At 46.0% G+C, this 20,000-nt stretch overlaps 1 protein-coding gene across 2 annotated transcripts in view; it reads left to right on the plus strand.

Moving 5' to 3' along the window:
- Positions 1-20,000, plus strand: part of LOC115125510 (sodium/calcium exchanger 3-like) — a 189,970-nt gene that overhangs the window by 24,498 nt on the left and 145,472 nt on the right. For both annotated transcript variants that reach the window (XM_065025925.1, XM_065025926.1), the window contains exon 2: positions 17,937-19,875. In XM_065025925.1, coding sequence (XP_064881997.1) covers positions 18,023-19,875 — 1,853 coding nt within the window. In that variant the 5' untranslated portion in view covers positions 17,937-18,022. The remainder of the gene's footprint in view (positions 1-17,936; positions 19,876-20,000) is intronic.

Genomic DNA, 20,000 nt, shown 5'->3' on the forward strand with positions numbered 1-20,000 from the left:
GACTCTCTGAGGTCATTAAAGATCCCATGGCACTTATCGTAAGAGTAGGGGTGTTAACCCCCGGTGTCCTGACTCTCTGAGGTCATTAAAGATCCCATGGCACTTATTGTAAGAGTAGGGGTGTTAACCCCCGGTGTCCTGACTCTCTGAGGTCATTAAAGATCCCATGGCACTTATCGTAAGAGTAGGGGTGTTAACCCCCGGTGTCCTGACTCTCTGAGGTCATTAAAGATCCCATGGCACTTATCGTAAGAGTAGGGGTGTTAACCCCCGGTGTCCTGACTCTCTGAGGTCATTTAAGATCCCATGGCACTTATCGTAAGAGTAGGGGTGTTAACCCCGGTGTCCTGGCTCTCCGAGGTCATTAAAGATCCCATGGCACTTATTGTAAGAGTAGGGGTGTTAACCCCCGGTGTCCTGACTCTCTGAGGTCATTAAAGATCCCATGGCACTTATCGTAAGAGTAGGGGTGTTAACCCCCGGTGTCCTGACTCTCTGAGGTCATTAAAGATCCCATGGCACTTATCGTTAGAGTAGGGGTGTTAACCCCCGGTGTCCTGGCTAAGTTCCCAATCTGGCCCCCAAACAATCACGGTCACCTAATAATCCCCAGTTTACAATTGGCTCATTCATCCCCCTCCTCTCTCCTGTAACTATTCCCCAGGTCTTTGCTGCAAATGAGAACGTGTTCTCAGTCAACTTACCTGGTAAAATAACGGATAAATAAAATAAAATAATTACCCTTAATAATGCTTTAATAAACGACTCCCAACATTACCCTTAATAAGGCTTTAATAAACGACTCCCAACATTACCCTTAATAAGGCTTTAATAAACGACTCCCAACATCACCCTCAATAAGGCTTTAATAAACGACTCCCAACATCACCCTCAATAAGGCTTTAATAAACGACTCCCAACATCACCCTTAATAAGGCTTTAATAAACGACTCCCAACATTACCCTTAATAAGGCTTTAATAAACGACTCCCAACATTACCCTTAATAAGGCTTTAATAAACGACTCCCAACATCACCCTTAATAAGGCTTTAATAAACGACTCCCAACATCACCCTTAATAAGGCTTTAATAAACGACTCCCAACATCACCCTTAATAAGGCTTTAATAAACGACTCCCAACATCACCCTTAATAAGGCTTTAATAAACGACTCCCAACATCACCCTTAATAAGGCTTTAATAAACGACTCCCAACATCACCCTTAATAAGGCTTTAATAAACGACTCCCAACATCACCCTTAATAAGGCTTTAATAAACGACTCCCAACATCACCCTTAATAAGGCTTTAATAAACGACTCCCAACATCACCCTTAATAAGGCTTTAATAAACGACTCCCAACATCACCCTTAATAAACGACTCCCAACATCACCCTTAATAAACGACTCCCAACATCACCCTTAATAAACGACTCCCAACATCACCCTTAATAAACGACTCCCAACATCACCCTTAATAAACGACTCCCAACATCACCCTTAATAATGCTTTAATAAACGACTCCCAACATTACCCTTAATAAGGCTTTAATAAACGACTCCCAACATCACCCTTAATAAGGCTTTAATAAACGACTCCCAACATCACCCTTAATAAGGCTTTAATAAACGACTCCCAACATTACCCTTAATAAGGCTTTAATAAACGACTCCCAACATCACCCTCAATAAGGCTTTAATAAACGACTCCCAACATTACCCTTAATAAGGCTTTAATAAACGACTCCCAACATCACCCTTAATAAGGCTTTAATAAACGACTCCCAACATTACCCTTAATAAGGCTTTAATAAACGACTCCCAACATTACCCTTAATAAGGCTTTAATAAACGACTCCCAACATCACCCTCAATAAGGCTTTAATAAACGACTCCCAACATTACCCTTAATAAGGCTTTAATAAACGACTCCCAACATCACCCTTAATAAGGCTTTAATAAACGACTCCCAACATCACCCTTAATAAGGCTTTAATAAACGACTCCCAACATTACCCTTAATAAGGCTTTAATAAACGACTCCCAACATCACCCTTAATAAGGCTTTAATAAACGACTCCCAACATCACCCTTAATAAGGCTTTAATAACGACTCCCAACATCACCCTTAATAAACGACTCCCAACATCACCCTTAATAAGGCTTTAATAAACGACTCCCAACATCACCCTTAATAAGGCTTTAATAAACGACTCCCAACATCACCCTTAATAAGGCTTTAATAAACGACTCCCAACATCACCCTTAATAAACGACTCCCAACATCACCCTTAATAAGGCTTTAATAAACGACTCCCAACATTACCCTTAATAAGGCTTTAATAAACGACTCCCAACATCACCCTTAATAAGGCTTTAATAAACGACTCCCAACATCACCCTTAATAAGGCTTTAATAAACGACTCCCAACATTACCCTTAATAAGGCTTTAATAAACGACTCCCAACATCACCCTTAATAAGGCTTTAATAAACGACTCCCAACATCACCCTTAATAAGGCTTTAATAAACGACTCCCAACATCACCCTTAATAAACGACTCCCAACATTACCTTTAATAAACAACTCCCAACATTACCCTTAATAAACGACTCCCAACATTACCTTTAATAAACGACTCCCAACATTACCCTTAATAAGGCTTTAATAAACGACTCCCAACATCACCCTTAATAAGGCTTTAATAAACGACTCCCAACATCACCCTTAATAAGGCTTTAATAAACGACTCCCAACATCACCCTTAATAAGGCTTTAATAAACGACTCCCAACATCACCCTTAATAAGGCTTTAATAAACGACTCCCAACATTACCCTTAATAAGGCTTTAATAAACGACTCCCAACATTACCCTTAATAAGGCTTTAATAAACGACTCCCAACATTACCCTTAATAAGGCTTTAATAAACGACTCCCAACATCACCCTTAATAAACGACTCCCAACATCACCCTTAATAAGGCTCTATTCAATTTCAAGTTTCCAGTTTTATTAGTCATATGTACAGGATACACACATGGTATACACCGCCCGCCCAACAAATTTTTATGTATTTATTTTATTTTACCTTTATTTAACTAGGCAAGTCAGTTAAGAACAAATTCTTATTTTCAATGACGGCCTAGGAACAGTGGGTTAACTTCCTGTTCAGGGGCAGAACGACAGATACTTACGTGCAGGTTCTTCACGACAATGAAACGATAAGAAATAATAAAAGATAAGAATAGGAACATAAAGTAAAATATAATAAATATTGAAGCATAAGTATAATACAGTTTATAGTACAATATTATATACACTGCTCAAAAAAATAAAGGGAATACTTAAACAACACAATGTAACTCCAAGTCAATCACACTTCTGTGAAATCAAACTGTCCACTTAGGAAGAAACACTGATTGACAATAAATTTCACATGCTGTTGTGCAAATGGAATAGACAACAGGTGGAAATTATAGGCAATTAGCAAGACACCCAATAAAGGAGTGGTTGTGCAGGTGGAGACCACAGACAACTTCTCAGTTCCTATGCTTCCTGGCTGATGTTTTGGTCACTTTTGAATGCTGGCGGTGCGTTCACTCTAGTGGGAGCATGAGACGGAGCCTCAGAGCATGGAGGCGCTACCAGGAGACAGGGCAGTACATCAGGAGACGTGGAGGAGGCCTTAGGAGGGCAACAACCCAGCAGAAGGACCGCTACCTCCGCCTTTGTGCAAGGAGGAGCAGGAGGAGAACTGCCAGAGCCCTGCAAAATGACCTCCAGCAGGCCACAAATGTGCATGTGTCTGCTCAAACGGTCAGAAACAGGCTCCATGAGGGTGGTATGAGGGCCCGACGTCCACAGGTGGGGGTTGTGCTTACAGCCCAACACCGTGCAGGACGTTTGGCATTTGACAGAGAACACCAAGATTGGCAAATTCGCCACTGGCGCCCTGTGCTCTTCACAGATGAAAGCAGGTTCACACTGAGCACATGACAGACGTGACAGAGTCTGGAGACGCAGTGGAGAACGTTCTGCTGCCTGCAACATCCTCCAGCATGACCGGTTTGGCGGTGGGTCAGTCATGGTGTGGGGTGGCATTTCTTTGGGGGGCCGCACAGCCCTCCATGTGCTCGCCAGAGGTAGCCTGACTACCATTAGGTACCGAGATGAGATCCTCAGACCCCTTGTGAGACCATATACTGGTGCGGTTGGCCCTGGGGTCCTCCTAATGCAAGACAATGCTAGACCTCATGTGGCTGGAGTGTGTCAGCAGTTCCTGCAAGAGGAAGGCATTGATGCTATGGACTGGCACATCTGGGACATCATGTCTCGCTCCATCCACCAACGCCACGTTGCACCACAGACTGTCCAGGAGTTGGCGGATGCTTTAGTCCAGGTCTGGGAGGAGATCCCTCAGGAGACCATCCGCCACCTCATCAGGAGCATGCCCAGGCGTTGTAGGGAGGTCATACATGCACGTGGAGGCCACACACACTACTGAGCCTCATTTTGACTTGTTTTAAGGACATTACATCAAAGTTGGATCAGCCTGTAGTGTGGTTTTCCACTTTAATTTTGAGTGTGACTCCAAATCCAGACCTCCATGGGTTGATACATTTGATTTCCATTGATCATTTTTGTGTGATTTTGTTGTCAGCACATTCAACTATGTAAAGAAAAAAAAAGTATTTAATAAGAATATTTCATTCATTCAGATCTAGGATGTGTTATTTTAGTGTTACCTTTATTTTTTTGAGCAGTGTACTTTGGATGGTGTTCTCAACAACATGGAACACTGGTCACTTAAATCATGTTTACATACTGTATTCTACTGTATGTTAGTTAATGCCACTCCGACACGTATTTAATATATAGAAAGCTTTTTTACGTTGTCCACATTTGTTACGGCCTGAATTTAAAAAGAAGGGCAACTATTGATAGATGGGCAAACATTTTTGAAAAAGCAGACGTTGAATGTCCCTGCTGACATTATTAATTACACTATGGATGGTGTATCAATACACCCAGTCAGTACTAAGATTCAGTTGCCGGAGAGGAAGGAAACCGCTCAGAGATTTCACCATGAGGCCAATGGTGACTTTAAAACAGTTTAATGGCTGTGACAGAAGAATTGAATGGCTGTGATAGAAGAAACCTGAGGATGGATCAACAACGTTGTAGTTACTCCACAATACTAACCTAAATGACAGAGTTTAATGGCTGTGATAGGAGAACACTGAGGATGGATCAACAACGTTGTAGTTACTCCACAATACTAACCTAAATGACAGAGTTTAATGGCTGTGATAGGAGAACACTGAGGATGGATCAACAACGTTGTAGTTACTCCACAATACTAACCTAAATGACAGAGTTTAATGGCTGTGATAGGAGAACACTGAGGATGGATCAACAACGTTGTAGTTACTCCACAATACTAACCTAAATGACAGAGTTTAATGGCTGTGATAGGAGAACACTGAGGATGGATCAACAACGTTGTAGTTACTCCACAATACTAACCTAAATGAGAGAGTTTAATGGCTGTGATAGGAGAACACTGAGGATGGATCAACAACGTTGTAGTTACTCCACAATACTAACCTAAATGACAGAGTTTAATGGCTGTGATAGGAGAAACCTGAGGATGGATCAACAACGTTGTAGTTACTCCACAATACTAACCTAAATGACAGAGTTTAATGGCTGTGATAGGAGAACACTGAGGATGGATCAACAACGTTGTAGTTACTCCACAATACTAACCCAAATGAGAGAGTTTAATGGCTGTGATAGGAGAACACTGAGGATGGATCAACAACGTTGTAGTTACTCCACAATACTAACCTAAATGACAGAGTTTAATGGCTGTGATAGGAGAACACTGAGGATGGATCAACAACATTATAGTTACTCCACAACACTAACCTAAATGAGAGAGTTTAATGGCTGTGATAGGAGAACACTGAGGATGGATCAACAACGTTGTAGTTACTCCACAATAATAACCTAAATGACAGAGTTTAATGGCTGTGATAGGAGAAACCTGAGGATGGATCAACAACGTTGTAGTTACTCCACAATACTAACCTAAATGACAGAGTTTAATGGCTGTGATAGGAGAACACTGAGGATGGATCAACAACGTTGTAGTTACTCCACAATACTAACCTAAATGAGAGAGTTTAATGGCTGTGATAGGAGAAACCTGAGGATGGATCAACAACGTTGTAGTTACTCCACAATACTAACCTAAATGACAGAGTTTAATGGCTGTGATAGGAGAAACCTGAGGATGGATCAACAACGTTGTAGTTACTCCACAATACTAACCTAAATGACAGAGTTTAATGGCTGTGATAGGAGAACACTGAGGATGGATCAACAACGTTGTAGTTACTCCACAATACTAACCTAAATGACAGAGTTTAATGGCTGTGATAGGAGAAACCTGAGGATGGATCAACAACGTTGTAGTTACTCCACAATACTAACCTAAATGACAGAGTTTAATGGCTGTGATAGGAGAAACCTGAGGATGGATCAACAACGTTGTAGTTACTCCACAATACTAACCTAAATGACAGAGTTTAATGGCTGTGATAGGAGAACACTGAGGATGGATCAACAACGTTGTAGTTACTCCACAATACTAACCTAAATGACAGAGTTTAATGGCTGTGATAGGAGAAACCTGAGGATGGATCAACAACGTTGTAGTTACTCCACAATACTAACCTAAATGACAGAGTTTAATGGCTGTGATAGGAGAACACTGAGGATGGATCAACAACGTTGTAGTTACTCCACAATACTAACCTAAATGACAGAGTTTAATGGCTGTGATAGGAGAAACCTGAGGATGGATCAACAACGTTGTAGTTACTCCACAATACTAACCTAAATGACAGAGTTTAATGGCTGTGATAGGAGAAACCTGAGGATGGATCAACAACGTTGTAGTTACTCCACAATACTAACCTAAATGACAGAGTTTAATGGCTGTGATAGGAGAAACCTGAGGATGGATCAACAACGTTGTAGTTACTCCACAATACTAACCTAAATGACAGAGTTTAATGGCTGTGATAGGAGAAACCTGAGGATGGATCAACAACATTATAGTTACTCCACAATACTAACCTAAATGACAGAGTTTAATGGCTGTGATAGGAGAACACTGAGGATGGATCAACAACGTTGTAGTTACTCCACAATACTAACCTAAATGAGAGAGTTTAATGGCTGTGATAGGAGAACACTGAGGATGGATCAACAACGTTGTAGTTACTCCACAATACTAACCTAAATGACAGAGTGGAAAGAAGGAAGCCTGTACAGAATAGGCACTAAAGTAATACTGCAAAAAAATGTGACAAAGCAATGAACTTTTGTGTTAAATCCAATACAACACATTACTGAGTACCACTCTCCACATTTTCAAGCATAGTGGTGGCTGCACCTTGTTATGGGTATGCTTGTCATCGTTAAGGACTAGGGAGTTTGGAGAATGGAGCTAAGCACCGAAAAAAAATCTTAGAGGGAAACCTGGTTCAGTCTGCTTTCCAACAGACATTGAGAGATTCATTCAAATTTCAGCAGGACAATAACCTAAAACCCAACGCCAAATCTACATAAGTTGTTTACCAAGAAGACAGTGAATGTTCCTGAGTGGCCGAGTTACAGTTTTGACATAAATCTACTTGAAAATCTATGGCAAATTGAACTTGAAGAATTTTGAAAAGAATAATGGGCAAATGTTGCACAATCCAGGTGTTGAAAGCCCTTAGAGATTTACCCAGACAGGGCTGTAATCACTGCTAAAGGGGATTATAACATGTATTGACATGTAGTAACATGTAGTAACTAATCAAGATATATTAGTGTTTTATTTTTCAGAATATTTTTATACAAATGTCAGACATTTTCTTCAACCGACGTTACAGATTAGTTTGTGTAAATTGTTAACTTTTTTTTTTGTTGTGCATTTTAATCCCACCTTGTAACATAATGAAATGTGGGAAAAGTCAAGGGGTGTGAATACTTTCTGAAGGCTCTGCTTGTGTGTTTGTGATAAGGTGAAGGTTGCACAGTACACTGAAACTTCGGTCGTTTTTCGATACTAGATCATGAAAAACGGTTCGGTACCAACATTTTTGTTATGTTCGGTACTTCTGTTAAAATGTGTTTCAAGGATCAAGCCTGTCTATCAGCCCAGCCAACCACTTCTTATAGCCCAGCCTGCCTGCTCCACTAATTAACTCACTGCTAGTCTGCACTGGGAGTCTGGGCTGCATCATGTTAGCTTCACTAAGTCACTGCTAGCCTGGGAGTCTGGGCTGCATCATGTCAGCTTCACTAACTCACTGCTAGTCTGCACTGGGAGTCTGGGCTGCATCATGTTAGCTCCACTAACTCACTGCTAGCCTGGGAGTCTGGGCTGCATCATGTTAGCTCCACTAACTCACTGCTAGCCTGGGTGTCTGGGCTGCATCATGTTAGCTCTCCACTCATGCTGCACAGAAGTTAACACACTTGAATAATGCGAAACGGCATGCAGACATTTTGAAACGGTTCATTACTGTTCGCTAAGCAATGTCCATACAGGCCAGAACACTTTACAATGGAAGAAGATACCAGTAGCTTCCAGCTTTGAAGGCTAACTTTCCTTGCTAGCTGACAGCTAAAGCTAACATCAGTTTACTAGCCTAGTACTCTGTATTTGATAATATGCAAACCATAACGCAAAATATGCTGACTTCAAACCTGATTGCCACCAAAAACTTTATTCATTCACATATTTGGTCTCGTGAATGAGGTCATTACTGGTTAAAGAGACAGGGCACATTTCTTTTTTATAAAATAAGCTTCTTGTACCATAAAATAAGTCTCAAATGGAAGGAAACATCTGTAGCTCCATGAAATCAGCCTCTTATTACATATGTATTCACCTGTACTGTGAATAGACCCAGGCTATCTTAATTTACCCAGTTCATCAAAAGAGATTTACCATTCAAATAAATTATTACCATTATGTTATGTATTTAGTTTGGTAAAAAAACAAAGTAAAATTGATTGTATGATTGATTCAGTAATGCATACACATGTCTGTCTCTAAAAAATGTTGAATGTAGAAAATTCCAATGTAATGATATTGAACAAACAAATTCTAATGTAATGATATTGAGAAAAGAAAAGCCCAGTGATTGAAAAGAGCAGTAGCTACGTAAGTTTATCTGTCTGAATCAAGTGCCATTCTCTGACTTTGGCACAAAAAAAAATGTTTTGCAGTGGTATTGTTTTGGTACAGTTTTTTCTCAGCCGACGGTAAGGGAGAGAACAGCTCGTGTCTGGGGTGTGTGGGACCCTGGAAGATGTTGTGGACCTTCCTCAGGCACCGTGTCAAGTAGATTTCCTGGATGATGTTGCGGACCTTCCTCAGGCACCGTTTCAAGTAGATTTCCTGGATGGGTGTGAACATAGCCCCAGTGATGTACTGAGCTGTCTGCACCCACTTGAGGGCCTTGCTGTCACGTATGGAGCAATTCCCTTACTAGGCCATGATGCAATTGGTCAGGACTCACTCGATGGTGCAGCGGTAGTATTTGGTGAGGATCTGGGGTGACATGCCAAATTTCTTCAGCGGCCTTAGGAAGTAGAGACGCTGTTGCACCCTCTTGACAAGAGTGGCAGTGTTGTTGGTCCATGTCAAGTCCTTGGTGATGTGGACACAGAGGAACTTAAAACTGATGACTCTCTTTACTGCAGTTCCATTGATGTGGGCATGTTCCCGCTTCCTGACTCTATGTATACTGGAAACCATATATCCTGAGGTTGCATGTATTGTAGTTGGGTATTTTAACAATGCAAATCTGAGAACAAGGCTACCTAAATTCTATCAGCATATTAATTGCAGCAATCGCGCGGGCAATACACTCGATCATTGCTACTCTAACTTTCGCGATGCATACAAGGCCCACCCTCGCCCTCCCTTCTGCAGATCCGACCACGACTCCATCTTGCTCCTACCATCTTATAGGCAGAAACTCAAACAGGATGTATCCATGACTAGAACCATTCAACGCTGGTCTGACCAACCGGAATCCACGCTTCAAGATTGTTTCGATCACGTGGACTGGGAAATGTTCTGGGTAGCCTCAGAGAATAACATTGATCTGTACGCTGACTCGGTGAGCGAATTTATAAGGTATTGCATTGGAGATGTTGTACCCACTGTGACTATTAAAACCTACCCCAACCAGAAACCGTGGATGGATGGCGGCATTCGCACAAAACCACATTGAACTATGGAAAGAGGACTGGGAATATGCCTGAATTTAAACAGTGTAGTTATTCCCTTCGCAAGGCAATCAAACAAGCAAAATGTCGGTATAGGGACAAAGTGGAGTCGCAATTCAACAGCTCAGACATGAGACGTATGTGGCAGGGTCTACAGGAAATCACGGACTACAAAAAGGAAAACCAGCCATGTCACGGACACCGATGTCTAGCTTTCAGACAAACGAAACACCTTCTTTGCCCGCTTTGAGGATAATACAGTGCCACCATTGCGGCCCGCTAACAAGGACTGCTGCCCACCCTCTCCTTCTCCGTGGCCGACGTGAGTAAGAAATTTAAACGTGTTAACCCTCGCAAGGCTGCTGGCTCAGATGGCATCCCTAGCCGCGTCCTCAGAGCATGCGCAGAACAGCTGGCTGCTGTGTTTACGGACATATTTAATCTCTCGCTATCCCAGTCTGCTGTCCCACATGCTTCAAAATGGCCACAATTGTTCCTGTTCCCAAGAAGGCAAAGATAACGGAACTAAATGACTACTAGCACTCACTTCTGTCATCATGAAGTGCTTTGAGAGACTAGTCAAGGATCATATCACCTCAACCTAACCTGCCACCCTAGACGCACTTCAGTTTGCATACCGCCCCAATAGATCCACAGACGATGCAATCGCCATCACATTGCACACTGCTCTATCCCATCTGGACAAGAGAAATACCTATTTTAGAATGCTCTTCATTGACTACAGCTCAGCATTCAACACCATAGTACCCTCCAAGCTCATCATTAAGCTGGAGACCCTGGGTCTCGACCCCGCCCTGTGCAATTGGGTCCTAGACTTTCTGACGGGCCGCCCCCAGGTGGTGAAGGTAGGAAACAACATCTCCACTTTGCTGACCATCACCACCCCATAAGGGTGCGTGCTCAGCCCTCTCCTGTATTCCCTGTTCACCCACGACTGCGTGGCCATGAACGCCTCCAACTCGATCATCAAGTTTGCAGACGACATAACAGTAGTGGGCTTGATTACCACCAACGACGAGACAGCCTACAGGGAGATGAGGGCACTTGGAGTGTGGGGTCAAGAAAACAACCTCTCACTCAAGGTCAACAAAACAAAAGAGATGATCATCGACTTCAGGAAACAGCAGAGGGAGCACCCCCCTATCCACACCGAAGGGACAGTAGTGGAGAAGGTGGAACGTTTTAAGTTCCTTGGCGCACACATCACAGACAAACTGAAATGGTCCACCCACACAGACAGTGTGGTGAATAAGGTGCAACAGCGCCTCTTCAAACTCAGGAGGCTGGAGAAATTTTGCTTGTCACCTAAAACACTCACAAACGTATCACCACCTGGTACGGCAACTGCACCGCCCTCAACCGCAAGTCTCTCCAGAGGGTGGTGCGGTCTGCACAACGTATCACCGGGGGCAAACTACCTGCCCTCCAAGACACCTACAGCACCCGATGTCACAGGAAGGCCAAAAAGATCATCAAGGACAACAACCACCCTAACCACCGCTTGTTCACCCCGCTATCATCCAGAAGGCGAGGACAGTACAGGTCAAAGCTGAGACTGAAAAACAGCTTCTATCTCAAGGCCATCAGACTGCTAAACAGCAATCATTAACTCAGAGAGGCTGCTGCCTACATAGAGACTCAAATCACTGGCCACTTTAATAAATGGATCACTCGTCACTTTAAACAATGCCACTTTAATAATGTTTACATATCTTACATTACTCATCTCATGTGTATATACTGTATTTTATACCATCTATTGCACCATGCCTAGAGTATGCCGCTCATCCATATATTTATATGTACATATTCTTATTCCTCCCTTTAGATTTGTGTGTATTAGGTAGTTGTTGGGGAATTTTTAGATTGCTTGTTAGATATTACTGCACTGTCGGAACTAGAAGCACAAGCATTTCGCTACACTCGCATTAATATCTGCTAACCATGTGTATGTGACCAATACAATTTGATTTGAAGTCAACAATCACTCCTTTGTTTTGCTGACTTTGAGGGAGAAGTTCTTGACCTGGCACCACAATTCCAGTTCACTTTACTCTCTATAGGCTGACTCATCGTTGTTGGTTATCAGGTCTACAACCGTGGTGTCGTCAGCAGACTTGATGATGGAGTAGGTGTCGTGCAAAGTCACACAGTCGGGTGGGTGAACAGGGAGTACAGCAGAGGACCGAGGACACACCCCTGAGGGGCCCCCTGTGTTAAGAGTCAGTGTGGATGAGATGTTGTTGACAATCCTCACAGCCTGTGGTCTGCCCGTCAGGAATACCAGAATCCTGTTGCAGAGGGCGGTGTCCAGACCCAGGGCTTTGAGCTTGGTGATGAGCTTGGTGATGAGCTTGGTGATGAGCTTGGTGGGAACAACGGCACCTGATCGTCCGGAGCAGCTAGAGCCTTCCTGGATGCTATTGTCTGCCTTCATGTGATCATAGAACGTGTTAAGCACGTCTGGGAGGGAGGCTTCAGTGGGCAACCGCACAGCTGAATTTACCTTTGTAGTCTTTGAAAAGCCTGCAGTCCTAGCCACATGCGTCGGTCCGTGAGCCTGAGTTTATTCAATTCAAGTTGAAGTGTGTATTTTTGTGTCCCTAATAGTTATAGAGCTCGTACCTGCTTGCCTTGTACACGTCGCGCCATCGAGTCATCAGGGTTCGTTCTGCTAACTTCATTGGTTAAAATCTACCATGAGAATAAAGACTGCTTCCGGGTGAGAGGATTCTTGCTGGAAAATGTTCTTGTACAGTTCACTGAGTGCCACTTGATGTTTGTTTGTGGCGGTATTTACACAGCTGTGATAACAACACGTGAATTCCCTCAGTATATAGTGGGGTCGGTATTTTAACATCAGAAACTCCAGGTCGGGTGAACAGGAGCTTGAGATGTTTTCAACCTCGGTACACTAGGTATTGTTGATGAGGAAACATACGCTCCCCCCACCCTCCTCCTACTCTTACCAGATCCTGCCATTCGATCCATACAGAAAAGGGAAAAGCTGTGTTGTTAAATAGCAGAGTCGAACGAATTGTCCGTAAGCCATGATGTCCCTCAGTGATTGAAGCCTTGCTCTCACATTAACGACATGTATGGCTAACTGTTCTCCATGTGCAGCATAGAGCTGTAGAGATTAGTATAGAGCAGTGGAGAGCAGTAGAGAGCAGTGGAGAGCAGTAGAGAGCAGTAGAGATTAGTATAGAGCAGTGTAGAGCAGTAGAGAGCAGTAGAGAGCAGTGGAGAGCAGTAGAGAGCAGTAGAGAGCAGTGGAGAGCAGTAGAAAGCAGTATAGAGCTGTAGAGATTAGTATAGAGCAGTGGAGAGCAGTAGAGAGCAGTAGAGAGCTGTAGAGAGCAGAGCAGTAGTATAGAGCTGTATAGAGCAGTGGAGCAGTAGAGAGCAGTGGAGAGCAGTAGAGAGCAGTAGAGAGCAGTATAGAGCAGTAGAGAGCAGTAGAGAGCAGTAGAGAGCAGTGGAGAGCAGTAGAGAGCAGTATAGAGCTGTAGAGATTAGTATAGAGCAGTGGAGAGCAGTAGAGAGCTGTAGAGAGCAGTGAAGAGCAGTGGAGAGCAGTAGAGAGCAGTGGAGAGCAGTAGAGAGCAGTAGAGAGCAGTGGAGAGCAGTAGAGAGCAGTAGAGAGCAGTAGAGAGCAGTGGAGAGCAGTGGAGAGCAGTATAGAGCTGTAGAGATTAGTATAGAGCAGTGGAGAGCAGTAGAGAGCTGTAGAGAGCAGTGAAGAGCAGTGGAGAGCAGTAGAGAGCAGTGGAGAGCAGTAGAGAGCAGTAGAGAGCAGTGGAGAGCAGTAGAAAGCAGTATAGAGCTGTAGAGATTAGTATAGAGCAGTGGAGAGCAGTAGAGAGCAGTAGAGAGCTGTAGAGAGCAGTAGAGAGCTGTAGAGAGCAGTAGAGAGCTGTAGAGAGCAGTAGAGAGCAGTGGAGAGCAGTAGAGAGCAGTAGAGAGCAGTATAGAGCAGTAGAGAGCAGTAGAGAGCAGTAGAGAGCAGTAGAGAGCAGTGGAGAGCAGTAGAGAGCAGTATAGAGCTGTAGAGATTAGTATAGAGCAGTGGAGAGCAGTAGAGAGCTGTAGAGAGCAGTGAAGAGCAGTGGAGAGCAGTAGAGAGCAGTGGAGAGCAGTAGAGAGCAGTAGAGAGCAGTGGAGAGCAGTAGAGAGCAGTAGAGAGCAGTAGAGAGCAGTGGAGAGCAGTGGAGAGCAGTATAGAGCTGTAGAGATTAGTATAGAGCAGTGGAGAGCAGTAGAGAGCTGTAGAGAGCAGTGGAGAGCAGTAGAGAGCAGTGGAGAGCAGTAGAGAGCAGTAGAGAGCAGTGGAGAGCAGTAGAAAGCAGTATAGAGCTGTAGAGATTAGTATAGAGCAGTGGAGAGCAGTAGAGAGCAGTAGAGAGCTGTAGAGAGCAGTAGAGAGCTGTAGAGAGCAGTAGAGAGCAGTGGAGAGCAGTAGAGAGCAGTAGAGAGCAGTGGAGAACAGTAGAGAGCAGTATAGAGCAGTAGAGAGCAGTAGAGAGCAGTAGAGAGCAGTGGAGAGCAGTGGAGAGCAGTATAGAGCTGTAGAGATTAGTATAGAGCAGTGGAGAGCAGTAGAAAGCAGTATAGAGCTGTAGAGATTAGTATATAGCAGTGGAGAGCAGTAGAGAGCAGTAGAGAGCTGTAGAGAGCAGTGGAGAGCAGTAGAGAGCAGTAGAGAGCAGTGAAGAGCAGTGGAGAGCAGTGAAGAGCAGTGGAGAACAGTAGAGAGCAGTATAGAGCAGTAGAGAGCAGTAGAGAGCAGTAGAGAGCAGTAGAGAGCAGTGGAGAGCAGTGGAGAGCAGTATAGAGCTGTAGAGATTAGTATAGAGCAGTGGAGAGCAGTAGAGAGCTGTAGAGAGCAGTGAAGAGCAGTGGAGAGCAGTAGAGAGCAGTGGAGAGCAGTAGAGAGCAGTAGAGAGCAGTGAAGAGCAGTGGAGAGCAGTAGAGAGCAGTGAAGAGCAGTGGAGAACAGTAGAGAGCAGTAGAGAGCAGTAGAGAGCAGTGGAGAGCAGTAGAGAGCAGTAGAGAGCAGTAGAGAGCAGTGGAGAGCAGTAGAAAGCAGTATAGAGCTGTAGAGATTAGTATAGAGCAGTGGAGAGCAGTAGAGAGCAGTAGAGAGCTGTAGAGAGCAGTAGAGAGCTGTAGAGAGCAGTAGAGAGCAGTGGAGAGCAGTAGAGAGCAGTAGAGAGCAGTATAGAGCAGTAGAGAGCAGTAGAGAGCAGTGGAGAGCAGTAGAGAGCAGTATAGAGCTGTAGAGATTAGTATAGAGCAGTGGAGAGCAGTAGAGAGCTGTAGAGAGCAGTGAAGAGCAGTGGAGAGCAGTAGAGAGCAGTGGAGAGCAGTAGAGAGCAGTAGAGAGCAGTGGAGAGCAGTAGAGAGCAGTAGAGAGCAGTATAGAGCAGTAGAGAGCAGTAGAGAGCAGTATAGAGCAGTAGAGAGCAGTAGAGAGCAGTAGAGAGCAGTAGAGAGCAGTGGAGAGCAGTGGAGAGCAGTATAGAGCTGTAGAGATTAGTATAGAGCAGTGGAGAGCAGTAGAGAGCTGTAGAGAGCAGTGAAGAGCAGTGGAGAGCAGTAGAGAGCAGTGGAGAGCAGTAGAGAGCAGTAGAGAGCAGTGAAGAGCAGTGGAGAGCAGTGAAGAGCAGTGGAGAACAGTAGAGAGCAGTGGAGAGCAGTGGAGAGCATTAGAGAGCAGTAGAGAGCAGTAGAGAGCAGTGGAGAGCAGTAGAGAGCAGTGAAGAGCAGTAGAGAGCAGTAGAGAGTAGTGAAGAGCAGTAGAGAGTAGTAGAGAGCAGTAGAGAGCAGTAGAGAGCAGTGGAGAGCAGTAGAGAGCAGTGGAGAACAGTGGAGAGCAGTGGAGAGCAGTGGAGAGCAGTAGAGAGCAGTGGAGAGCAGTGGAGAGCAGTGGAGAGCAGTAGAGAGCAGTGGAGAGCAGTGGAGAGCAGTAGAGAGCAGTGGAGAGCAGTAGAGAGCAGTAGAGAGCAGTGGAGAGCAGTAGAGAGCAGTAGAGAGCAGTAGAGAGCAGTGGAGAGCAGTGGAGAGCAGTAGAGAGCAGTGGAGAGCAGTAGAGAGCAGTATAGAGCAGTGGAGAGTAGTAGAGAGCAGTATAGAGCAGTAGAGAGCAGTAGAGAGCAGTGGAGAGCAGTAGAGAGCAGTCAGGCACCTGGGCAGAAAATAATGCTATCCACAATGTTCATAGTCATTTACAGAGCTGAGCATTTCTGAGCATTTGAAACTATATGTGTCCCAAATGTCTCTGGCCTGCTCAAATGGCTTGGCCTGCTGTAGTGCCCTGATATAGCCTGCTGAATGGCCTGCTGATACCACATGGCTATGCTGAGACCTATACAAACTTGTGTTCCAGTCCACCAAGCTTAGAAGGCACTGGCCTGGTCTGCCTGCTGATACCACGTGGCCTGCTGATACAACAGTGCTGATATGGAAGAAAGGTCATTGCTATTCCTCATAGTGGAAGACTAACATGGAGCTGCTGATACAACATGGCTTGGCCTGCTGATACACACTCACATGGCTTGGCCTGCTGATACAACATGGCACACTGATCATTAAATAGCTCAATTTCCGGCAAATGGCTTGACCTGTTGATACCACATGGCTTGGCCTGCTGATACCACATGGCTTGGCCTGCTGATACCAAATGGCTTGGCCTGCTGATACCACATGGCTTGGCCTGCTGATACCACATGGCTTGGCCTGCTGATACCACATGGCTTGGCCTGCTGATACCACATGGCTTGGCCTGCTGATACCACATGGCTTGGCCTGCTGATACAACATGGCTTGGCCTGCTGATACAACATGGCTTGGCCTGCTGATACCACATGGCTTGGCCTGCTGATACCACATGGCTTGGCCTGGCTTGGCCTGCTGATACCACATGGCTTGGCCTGCTGATACCACATGGCTTGGCCTGCTGATACAACATGGCTTGGCCTGCTGATACCACATGGCTTGGCCTGCTGATACAACATGGCTTGGCCTGCTGATACCACATGGCTTGGCCTGCTGATACAACATGGCTTGGCCTGCTGATACCACATGGCTTGGCCTGCTGATACAACATGGCTTGGCCTGCTGATACCACATGGCTTGGCCTGCTGATACCAAATGGCTTGGCCTGCTGATACCACATGGCTTGGCCTGCTGATACCACATGGCTTGGCCTGCTGATGGCTTGGCCTGCTGATACCACATGGCTTGGCCTGCTGATACCACATGGCTTGGCCTGCTGATACCACATGGCTTGGCCTGCTGATACAACATGGCTTGGCCTGCTGATACCACATGGCTTGGCCTGCTGATACAACATGGCTTGGCCTGCTGATCCCACATGGCTTGGCCTGCTTCAACCCATTCACTTTGAAAAAAGCTCTGGGACCTCTAAGTGCACAATATACAGTATTATTATCTTAAACTGCCATCTCTCTCTGCCTCTCCATCTCTCTCTCTATCTGTCTCTCTGTCTCTAATTCTCCTACTCTCCCTCTCTATCTCTAACTCTCTCTCTGTTTCTGTCTCACTCCTCTCTATCTCTCACACTCTCTCTCTCTTTCTCTCTCTCTAGGTGTTGTGAGGTACCAGCCACAGCCCAGTGCTGGATCCCAGAGGGCCATTCAGTGTGGTAAGGACCCCCAGGACCCCCGAGGGTGGATGGATCGCTTCAGGCCGAGGCTGACGAGGCCGGGGCCGGAGATCAGGACGGGGTCGTCCTCCTCCTCCTACCAAGCCTGCCTCTGGTTGGGCCTGCTCTCCGTGGCCGCAGCCTTCAAGTGCGCAGAGGGCACCCGCACCACCCCCAGCCCCGCCACCACAGACTCCCACAATGCCACCTGCTCCGAGGGCACGTCCAGGTGCAAGCCAGGAATCGTCCTGCCCATCTGGTACCCTGAGGACCCCTCTATGGGGGATAAGATGGCCCGAGTCATCGTCTACTTCGTAGCTATGATCTACATGTTCCTGGGAGTGTCCATCATAGCAGACCGCTTCATGGCGGCCATCGAGGTCATCACCTCCCAGGAGAAGGAGATTATTATTAAGAGAGCCAACGGAGAGACCACCACCGCTACCATCAGAATCTGGAACGAGACGGTCTCCAACCTGACCCTCATGGCCCTGGGTTCTAGTACCCCTGAGATCCTGCTGTCTGTCATCGAAGTCTGTGGACACGACTTCGTAGCTGGCGAGCTGGGGCCGTCTACGATCGTCGGCAGCGCTGCCTTCAACATGTTCGTGATCATCGGCCTGTGTGTGTCTGTGATCCCCGAGGGAGAGACGAGGAAAGTGAAACATCTCAGAGTGTTCTTTGTGACGGCGGCGTGGAGTATCTTCGCCTACATCTGGCTCTACATGATCCTGGCGGTGTTCAGTCCCAACGTGGTCCAGATATGGGAGGGGCTGCTAACCCTGGCCTTCTTCCCCATCTGTGTCATCCTGGCCTGGGTAGCCGACCGACGACTCCTCTTCTACAAGTTCATGCACAAGAAGTACCGCGCTGACAACCACCGCGGCGTCATCATCGAGACCGAGCACGAGCGTTCCAAGAGCATCGAGATGATGGACGGCGGCGGCAAGATGGTCAACTCACACTTCGCCCACGACGGAAGCGTCGCCAATAACCTCATCAGCCTGATCGAGGGGAAAGAAGTGGACGAGTCTCGGCGGGATATGATCCGGATCCTGAAGGACCTGAAGCAGAAACACCCAGAGAAGGAAATGGACCAGCTGGTAGAGATGGCTAACTACTACGCCTTGTCTCACCAGCAGAAGAGCCGAGCCTTCTACCGCATCCAGGCCACGCGCATGATGACGGGCGCCGGGAACATCCTGAAGAAGCACGTGGCGGAGCAGACCAAGAGGAGCGCCAGCGTACAGGAAGTGTGTGTGGTGAGGGAGGACGTCGAGGAGTACGTGTCACGGATCGCCTTCGAACCCGCCGTGTACCAGTGCCTGGAGAACTGTGGCGCCGCCCTGCTGGCCATCTTCAGGAAGGGCGGCGACATGGCCAATACCATTTACGTGGATTACAAGACGGAGGACGGCTCAGCCAACGCCGGCGCAGACTACGAGTTCACCGAGGGAACCGTGGTGTTCAAGCCCGGCGAGATTGTCAAGGAGATCAGCATCGGAATCATCGACGACGACATCTTTGAGGAGGACGAGCACTTCTTTGTGCGTCTCAGCAACGTGCGTGCCCTGGAGTCAGACGAGGATGAGACACTACTGTCCCCCAACTCTCTCCCGTACCCTAAGGCCCTGCTGGGGTTCCCGTCCGTCGCCACAGTTACCATCCTGGACGACGACCACGCCGGGATATTCACCTTCGAGAGCGACACGTGTCAGGTGAGCGAGAGCGTGGGCGTGATGGAGGTGAAGGTGCTGAGGACTTCGGGGGCGAGGGGGACAGTCATCGTTCCCTATCGTACCATGGAGGGGATCGCCAAGGGAGGAGGGGAGGACTTTGAGGACACCTATGGAGAACTGGAGTTCAAGAACGACGAGACCTGGTAAGAGAAACACTTTTATTTCATTTTAATATGATTGATTGATAAATGGATTGATTGATTGGTTGACTGATTAATTAATTAATGAATTGGTTGGTTGGTTGATTGATTAATTAGTGGATTGATTG

This window comes from Oncorhynchus nerka, linkage group LG12 (assembly GCF_034236695.1).
Source record: "Oncorhynchus nerka isolate Pitt River linkage group LG12, Oner_Uvic_2.0, whole genome shotgun sequence".
NCBI lineage: Eukaryota > Metazoa > Chordata > Actinopteri > Salmoniformes > Salmonidae > Oncorhynchus > Oncorhynchus nerka.